At 41.3% G+C, this 9,604-nt stretch overlaps 2 protein-coding genes across 2 annotated transcripts; both read right to left on the bottom strand.

The window, feature by feature from the left end:
• Window positions 1-4,300: 4,300 nt before the first annotated feature.
• LOC109790892 (uncharacterized) lies at window positions 4,301-6,301 on the bottom strand. The gene is made up of 2 exons (XM_083076052.1): window positions 6,080-6,301; window positions 4,301-5,968 (listed from the first exon to the last, which is right to left on the bottom strand). Exons 1-2 carry the CDS (start codon window positions 6,299-6,301, stop codon window positions 4,301-4,303), a joined length of 1,890 nt encoding a protein of 629 aa, XP_082932178.1.
• Window positions 6,302-6,985: 684 nt separating this feature from the next.
• LOC145958548 (uncharacterized) lies at window positions 6,986-7,611 on the bottom strand. The gene is made up of 2 exons (XM_083076051.1): window positions 7,359-7,611; window positions 6,986-7,308 (listed from the first exon to the last, which is right to left on the bottom strand). Exons 1-2 carry the CDS (start codon window positions 7,609-7,611, stop codon window positions 6,986-6,988), a joined length of 576 nt encoding a protein of 191 aa, XP_082932177.1.
• Window positions 7,612-9,604: the final 1,993 nt, after the last annotated feature.

The following is a 9,604-nucleotide window of genomic DNA, read 5'->3' as shown; positions in this document are numbered from 1 at the left end:
ACTACAGTTAGGTTAGTCATTATTGTCACATGTTATATATATTTGATGTTGCTTATATATTGAGGTGTCGGTCTTATTGACCTCGAGGTTTGCGTCAACTTATATATATATAATCAGTATATTACACTAGGATCTCGGTGTGAGCTCGGTCCTACATCGGGGGTGGTACATAAGCCCCCAAGCTCTGAGTGATGTAAGAGCGAAAGAGGTTAAGAACGAATGTAACATCCGAGATCAAAAAGGAGGTGCCACGTCCCGAGAAATAAAGGCGCACGGGAGGTGACATGAGGAGTCACAGTGGTTGAGTAATGACAGCTGGTCATATAAGGGGTCACGTCGTTTCAGCATACGCGTGGAAGTAGTAATAATGTTTCATTAAGAGGCGTCAAATACGAAACGACAAGCGCGTTGGGATGTGTGAAAAATAAAGAGAACGTTTGAGTTTTGAAGGGATGCAAAGGCGGGCATTTAAAGGGTGACTTTGCATAGGTGAAGGCATTTGTATTAGTTCAGAGAGTTGTGAAAAGGTGAAGCGTGGAAGTGGGAAAGGAGCGTCATCGTTGGTGGGGTGTTTGTATTTCCAGGTATTCATTTAGCCTCGCTGTTTTTCATTTTAAATTCCTTCCACCTTCTATGCTTAGCTTATAGGGTTAGATTGATGAACAAGGGTAAGATGAAAGGTGGCAAAGGAAAAAGTAAAGTGATGGAGGTGGAGGAGGAAAAAGTACGAAAGAGAGGAGGAAATAATCGTAAAGATTCACATCCCAAAATCGCAACATCTGGGTATGAGTGGGTGAGGGGTGATGTTGGGCAATATAGTAGCAGATTTGGGGATTTAATGGGGGTGAGTGTTCTGCAACATCATCTAAAATTTTTCTTGCCTCCCATGCTAGAGCGAATCATAATAGAGCCTTGCTCTTCTGAAGAGCGTGTGTATTTTGAAGGATCAAGGGTGTCGCCTAGTATATACATGTATAAATGTGTCTTTAAGGATTTAGGCGTTTTGATGCCATTTACACCGTTCGAATGCGAGTTCCTGGAAAAAGTGAACATAACACCAAGTCAGCTGCACCCAAATAGTTGGGGCTTTTTGCGTGCGTTTCAAATTCTGTGTTCAGTATTAGGAATGGAAGTAAGTTTGGGAAGATTTATGCACTTTTATCAAATAAAATTAGGGGAGTCTCCTTTTGGTTGGGTTTCGTTGAGTGGAAGTTCAAAAGGGGGAGGACTATTCCAGATATTTGCACAATCATATAAAATTTTTAAAGAAGAATTTGTCAAAATTCGGTCTGTGTGTAGTGATCCGAGTTTAGACTGTGTCTTTTTCTTGGATGGAGAACCGAGATTCCCCTTTTACTGGCAATCTCAGCTTGTTAAATTTTCTGGCTCGGAAGGGTTGGAACTAACTCCAGCCGAGTTGGAAGATATAGAAAAATTGCAACAGCTACCTCGGCCTTTAGAAAGCAAGTCAGTTTTAGGGCTTGCTGGATCAAAGAATCCTCAAGAGGATCTAGAACGTAAGTGATAGTTATAATATTGATAATGAGTAGATATTGCTAAAATTTATGTCAATATAATATTGTGGTGGCTGATGTGATGCAAATATCATGGGAATAAGTAGATGGCGGGAGTTGAAGGGGAAATTTAACATAGAAGAAATTCCTGATGCAGCGGTCCCTAAACAGAAAGTTAAGAAGCAAAAGATAGAGGGTGAAAATTCTCACAGTAAGGAACATAAGCCTGCTGACCATGCTGTTAATTCGAATTTGCCGAGGAAGGAAGTTGTGAAAGAGACTACCAAACCGGGGGGTGATACAAGCCAAAAACAGGTGGGGGAAAATCCTGTTATTGATCTGGAAAAGGAAAATCCTATCCAGAAGCAAGTGAAGAAAAATCCTGTAATTGATCTGGAAAAAGAAAAGGTATATTTCTTATCATTACTTGCAATATTATGTAATTGTGTTGACTGCTCTGATTTTAAATTTGTCTTTTGAAGCCGACAAATACACAAGTTCCTGAATCTTTGGAACATTTGGTGTCGAATTTGGAGGCATCTATTGCTCAACTCGGCTTTAACTCGCCGGCATCATAGGGGAGATCATCTCAATTTGGGCCAAACAACCGTCCGAGATCACTGCATCAAAGATATGATACTGAGCATCCCCTATCAAGGCTAGATCATGTAAGTATGTCGCCCGACATGACTTCCTTTTGGAATGCCGAGTTGAGTGCAGAAGCGTTTTATAAGGAGGATCCAGCTTACATCGCCGATAAGGCATTAATCGAAAAGGTTGGACCTGTTCAAGGTTGGACCTGTTCAAGGTTTAGACTCCGTGCAAGTATTTCTACAGAGATCTATTGCTGTGGTAGATCATTGGAAGAGAAAGTGGTATAAAAATGCTGCACTGATGTCCAAACTGAGGACTGAGAACGCCCAGATTGGATCATTAAATGCTGAGGTTGGCACTTTAAAGAAAAAATTATAGGAGAGTTCAAAGGCATTTGAGATTTCTGTGAGATCAAACAAATCTTATGCGGCTAAAGTGGAGGACCTTTTGAAGAAGGTGAATTTGTTAGAAAAAGAAAAAGAAGCTCAAGCAGAAAATGTGAAGATGCTGGAAGGGAAAACAAAGGAGCACGAGGGGAATATTCAAAGTTTGAAGGGTGAGATGGTAGAGCTGTAAAAGAAAAATAAAGCCTGCCAAGAAGTTATTGCTACTAACGTGAGGAAGATCGGAGAAATAGAAAATGAGAATAAGAAGTTGAAAAAAGAAGTAGAAACTACTGACTATCAAGTGGTCGTAGAGCACAAGAGGGGATTTTCGAAAGCCTTACGACAAGTGAAATGTATTGCCCCAAACATTGACTTGACAGAAGTTCACATCGACAAAGATGTCTTTAAGGGGAAACTGGTTAACGAAGATGATATCACTGATGATATGAGCAGTGAAGAGAACAATGAATAGTTATATTTGTTTACTGAACAATAGTATGGTTTGTACTTAGGAGTTATATTTGCTGTTGCCTTCATAGACTAAACTTTTGACAATCTTTATAATATTCTGAATGTTTTGATGAGTGTTTCAATTAAATATGGTGTTATGCTTAAAGTTAGCACATAGATATTTGAATGAAACTAGTTTCATCTTAATAGAATGAAATCGACTCTAACTTGGCCGTATTGCGCCGCGAATGTAATTGACTCAAACTTGGTAGTATTATAAACGAAGAATGAATTTTGCTCAAACTTGGCTAAATTATGGCTCAAACTTGGCTAAATTATTACTCAAACTTGGCTAAATTATGGCTCAAACTTGGCTAAATTATTGCTCAAACTTGGCTAAATTATTGCTCAAACTTGGCTAAATTTTGGCTAAAGGATCAATGCCTCCTGAGTTTCAATATGAATAATGTGCAAATGATGACCTCGATTCAAACTTGACCGAGTATTATATACAAATGATGGTAATGGCGACTCAAGCTTGGCCGAGTATCGTGCACACATGATGAGATCGTCTCAAACTTGGGCTCAAACTTGGCCGAGTATTAAGTGAGATTGATGTTGTAATAATTAAGTAAAGCATAGAAAGGTGAACTAAAAATAAGAGAAGAGAGGATGAGAAGAGAGTAGTTATGATATAGAGTTATAGGTCAATTACATCTCTTCTATTTGCCTCAGGTATGCCTCGTTAAAACCTCTAAGCCAAAACCCTTTTTTTTTTACTTGGGAAAAAGACCGAAGTAGGAAAAAGAGTACAATACCTGGGTTTACATGCGTTTAACTGAAATAAAATTTCAAATGAGTGGCGTTCCAAGTTCTAGGGAGAACTTTGCCACTGAGTTCTATCAGTCTATACGCTCCATTTTGTAAGCATTCTAAGATGCGAAAGGGACCTTCCCAATTAGCTACAAATTTTCCTGTCGATGTATCTTTTCGAGCATCGCCTGTGGCTCTCTAGACGAGATCTCCCTCGCGGAAGGATCTCGGTTTGAGCTTCGAATTGTACCGTTGAGAAGCTCGAAGTTTACATGCTTCTTCCTGCACCCTAGCATGTTCCCTTGTTTCATCAAGTAAGTCTCGGTCCAAGCTCAACTGTTCTCCGTTCTGAGATTCGTTGAACGTTAATCTTCTGTGACTTGGCTCACCAACTTCAATAGGTATCATTGCATCTGAACCATAGGTTAACTTATAAGGAGTTTCTTAAGTAGTAGTCTGTGGTGTGCAATGGTACGCCCACAAGACACTAGGTAATTCTTCAATCCATTCTCCTTTTGACGATCCTAGCCTTTTTTTAAGTTCTCAGAGAATCACTTTATTTGCTGCTTCAGCTTGGCCATTTTTTTGTGGGTGTTCTACCGAGGTGACTTTGTGATTAATTCCAAGTTGCGTAAAAAATTGTTCAAAATTTCTATCCACAAATTGCTTGCCATTATCTGTGGTGATTGCTTGAGGTAGGCCATACCTGCAAATGATTTTCCTCCACGTAAATCGTTGCACATTAGTTGTTGTAATTCTCACTAAAGGTTCAGCTTCAATCCACTTTGTGAAGTAATCAATCCCTACGATTAAGAATTTCAATTGACCTTTGGCAATTGGGAAGGGACCAAGGATGTCCATGCCCCACCATGCAAAAGGCCATGCTGACTGCATGGAGTGAAGTGCTGTTGCAGGTAATTGATGTAGGTTGCCGAATTTCTGACAAGCTTCACATTTTTGTACATATGTTTTACAATCTGATCTCATAGTTGGCCAATAGTAGCCAGCTCGGACTACTCTTGCTGCCATGGACCGAGTTCCAGAATGCATACCACATATACCTCGATGGATCTCGCTCATCACGTACTCAACCTGATCTGGGTCAAGACATTTTAAAAGGGGTACTGAGAACCCTCTTTTGAACAATTCACCGGCTTCAATTGTGAAATGACAAGATTTGGCTTTGATTTTTGAAGCTTCCATTTTGTCATTTGGTAAAGTACCATCTGTGAGGTATTGCCAAATGCTTGCCATCCAACTTGACTGACCAGGGTTGTTGTCTAATATTGCTACAGAATCATAGCTAGGAGTGCTAATTGTCTCTTGAATAATTGTTTTATGTTGTCCTGGACGTTTAGTACTGGCTAGTTTGGATAGCAAATCGGCTCTAACATTTTGTGCTCGTGGAATATGCTCAATCTGAAAATGGTCAAAGGAGGAGATTAAATGAGATACCATGAGGTTATACCTTTGGAGCTGTGGTTCTTTTGTTTGATAACTTCCCCCTACTTGCTCTGTAATTAACTTTGAATCACTACAACACCTGAGCTTCTTGACGCCAACGTCCTTGGCCAATCTCAAACCTGCAAGCAAAGCTTCACATTCTGCCTGGTTATTAGTAGCTCGAAAATCAAATTTGATTGCAAGCTCGAGCATCATATCATTAGGACCTTCAAGGATGATTCCAGCACCACTACCCTTGGTATTAGATGAGCCATCAACATGTAAAATCCAAGATTGATCTTCCAACGAAACGCTGGGTGTGAGCTCAGCTATGAAATCAGCAAGACATTGGGCTTTCAATGCTCCCCGACTTTCATACTTAATTCCGTACTCAGATAGCTCAACTGACCAAGCTGTCATCCGACCTGCGAGATCGGGCTTCCGAAGAATCTGTTTGATAGGATAGTCGGTCTTGACTACAATCTGATGACTTTGAAAATAAGGCTGAAGTCGACGAGCTGAGGTTATTAAGGCAAGGACCAACTTCTCAATAGTTTGATACCTCTGCTCGGACGCCTGCAAAACATGATTGATAAAATAAACGGGAATTTGTTTTTTACCGTCAGTTTGCATAAGTGCCGCACTGATTGCATTGTCAGCCACAACAAGATACAACAAGAGATCAGCTTGGGCCTGAGGCTTGGTCAGGATAGGAGGTGAAGATAAAAAGTTTTTGAAATCAGAAAATGCTTGTTCACATTGGTCATCCTAATGAAAATCCTTTGGTTTTTTGAGCAAGTTAAAAATAGGTTTGGCTTTTTCCGCCATCTTGGGGATGAGCCGAGATAAACTGGCAAGTCTGCCCGCCAATCTTTGTACCTCTTTATGATTTTGGGGGCTCCTCATGTTAATCAATGCCTGACACTTATCTGGATTTGCTTCTATCCATCGGCAAGTAATCATAAATCCTAAAAACTTTCCCCCTTGAACTCCAAAAACATATTTTTCAGGATTTAATCTCATGTTGTACTTTCTGACTTGTTGGAGGATCTCTTCGAGGTCTCGGACATGATCAGTGGCTGATTTTGTTTTGATGACCATGTCATCAACGTAAACCTCAAGGTTACAACCAATCTATTCAGCAAAGACCTTGTCCATTAATCTCTGATATGTTGCTCCGACATTTTTGAGCCCAAATGGCATGACATGATAACAGTAATTACCTTGTTCTGTGATAAAAGCAATGTACTCTTCATCTGGGGGATACATAAGAATCTGATTGTAGCCTGAGTAGGCATCTAGAAAGCTTAGCATAGCATAACCAGAGGCTCCATCCACCAATCTATCGATACTAGGTAGAGGGTATGCATCTTTTGGAAAAGCTTTGTTCAGATCTGTATAATCAACACACATACGCCACTTGCCATTAGATTTTTTGACCATCACGACATTGGCTAGCCAAGTGGTATACTTAATTACTTTGATGAATCCTGCATTCAACAATTTTTGAGTTTCAATTTTAAAAGCTTCTCTTCTTTCGTCACCAATCTTTCTTTACTTCTGAGATAGTGGCTTTGCTTCTCTGTAAATGGCTAATTTGTGGCAAATAAAACTGGGGTCTATCCCTGGCATGTCTGCACTGCTCCATGCAAAGAGGTCAACATTTTCAATGAGAATTGACATGATTTTACCTCGGAGGTCGGGTTCTATGTGCTTCCCGATTTTGGTGCATTGTCCCGGCTTCTTACCAATTTGGAATTCCAGTAGCTCGTCAACAGGACTAGGTCAGTGGTCGTGCATGTCAACTCGGGGATCCAGCCCGATCATCTCGTTCTTGCCAACATGGGCCACCATTGTTGAACTCGTCATCCCCAGTTGAGGTTTGGTGGGAGTGATCTTTAGACTTTCAGCGTAACATTTCCTTGCTAGTTGTTGATTGGCTTTGATAGCTATGATATGTCCATTCATCCCCAGGAATTTCATGGTTAAGTGAGGTGTAGATACTACAGCTCCCAACTGGTTCAGTGTTGGTCTTCCAATAAGGATGTTGTAAGAAGTAATGGCATCAACTAAGAGATATTTCACCAACACTCTTCTTGAATTCAAAGCTGAAAGGAGGTTAGTAATTCAATAAACCCACGAGTATGGACTCGCTCACCTGCAAAATCCACGAGAGGCTCGGAGTATGGATGGATCATATTGTGAGGAATATTAAGTTTTAGAAAGGTTGGCCAGTACAATACATCAGCAGAGCTGCCTTGATCAATTAAGGTCTTTTGGACTTCCCAGTTGGCCACTTCAACAGAGATAACCATAGGATCATCTTGGTTTAGATTTATTCCTTCAAAGTCATCATCAGTGAAGACAATAGGAGGAGTTGGTGGATTTCGATTCTGAGCTGTGATGATCATTGATGTTATGAATGTTGCGTAGATGCCGCTTTCTGGCGGAATTAGAGCTTCCTCCGCCAGCGAAGCCTCCCACAATGGTATTGATTACCCCACGCAAGTTATTTTCTGTAGAGGATTTGTCTACATGCTGCGGATCGACACTATTTGTGCTGGGCTTGTTTTCTTCACGTGTGTGTGTTTGTTGGTAATTGCTTTGCTCAGATCGTCCCGGGTGACCTTGGTATCGTCCTTGGTATCGGTTTGAATATCTACCTCGCCCTCTGCCTCGGCCATGAAAACCTCCTCAAGAAGCTTGGCCACGTTGGACATATTGTCCAAGTTGACCAGCTTGAATTAACTCTTCAATCCTGTCTTTAAGACTCCAAGATTCTTCAGTGGTATGCCCATAATTTCGGTGATAACGACAATGTTTGCTCTTGTCGGCATTGGCCGAGTTGTATGCTGGGGGAGGTAAGGAGATCAGATCTGCTTGGTTAGCTTCCTCTAAAATGTTGACTCGAGGAGCATTAAGGGGTGTGTAAAAATCATACCTGGGACCTCGTGCTTGACGAGGTCTTTTGGATCTTTGATCGAAATGATTCTTTTGTTTTTCCCTGCTACTGATTCTCCCTTGACAGTGAGGCCATCTCGGATATTATTACGAAATTCAGCATGTTCTTCCATTTGAATGTATATCCAGCAGCGCTTGCTCGCAGTTCGTCCATGCTTGTTGGTTGGTGTCGGCAGAGGCTGCCAACGAAGGGTCCAAGTTTGAGTGCCATCAGCATGGAATGGAGGACGACTTCAGGGTTAAGGTTTCGGATTTTGATGGAAATGTTAGCAAAACGTTCCATAAAATGCCTGAGGGATTCATCATCTTGTTGTCTCAAGTTAGACAATGCTGCCGAGGTGATGTGATGAGGTCTGCTGGTGGCATATTGGGTAGAGAAGAGGCGAACCAAAGTATCAAAGTTGTCTACTGATCTGAGTGGTAATTGTGTGTACCAACTAAGGGCAGTCCCTTTGAGTGAGGTTGGGAATACACGGCACATGATGGCATCAACATTCGTGTAAAGGTTGATCTGGGTAACATATGCGCCGATGTGCTCATCAGGGTCAGTGGTTCCGTCATATCTGTTAATGTTTAACGGTTTCCAAGTAGGTGGAAGGGGAACTTCCATAATTCCATCAATAAAGGGGTGTCGTCGAGTGGAATGAGGGTCGTATTCAGGATGGCTGATGTGAGTATGTGCAGATCGGTGAGTTCAAGTGAGTTCTGGTGGGTATGTAAGATCGGGAGAAGACTGATGTTCATCTGCAGTAGGAGGAACATGGATAGCGTGATTAGTGTATGGTGGTGGTTGATTTTATTGCCATTGGGCTCAGAACGCAGCCTGTTCGGCACGTAACTGTTGCAAGTCGGCTTCATGCTGTTTCCGAAGATTTTCCATTGCTGCCGCATGTTGTTGTTGCATCAATTCGATCTGTTCAAGTAACCGTCGTAGGGCCGGATTGTCTTCCATATTTGATGTGTTTGGACGTGGTATACTCGTTGATCTATTGGTCTGACTTCGGGTTGAAACCATAAGGGTGAAGGAGGAAAAGTTTTACCAAGCCCTTCCTCTAGCGCCAAATGTTCTTACACGAATCAGGTTGGGTCTCTAACTCGGGTAAGTTGTCTTCTCTGTTCTAGTCTGGCCGAGATCGTATGAGATCGGTTGCTATGATGAATCTTCACTCTCTGATCTTCTTCCTCGAGCGTCTCGGAAGTACCTGCAAAAAGGACTCCGACGATCAAGTTAGTTACCGTTCTATTGTCTATTCTCATACTTATCCTTTACCTGGGTTGTGCAGTTTTCCGATATAACTGCTATAGTGATTATCCAAGGTGAGTTAACTACAGTTAGGTTGGTCATTATTGTCACGTGTTATATATATTTGATGTTGCTTATATATTGAGGTGTCGGTCTTATTGACTTCGAGGTTTGCGTCAGCTTATATATATATATAATCG

This window comes from Cajanus cajan, chromosome 6, assembly GCF_000230855.2.
Source record: "Cajanus cajan strain Asha chromosome 6, NIPB_CcT2T_4, whole genome shotgun sequence".
Lineage (NCBI taxonomy): Eukaryota > Viridiplantae > Streptophyta > Magnoliopsida > Fabales > Fabaceae > Cajanus > Cajanus cajan.
Note: the sequence above shows the minus strand (reverse complement) of the source record. Positions and strands in the feature narration are given on the sequence as shown.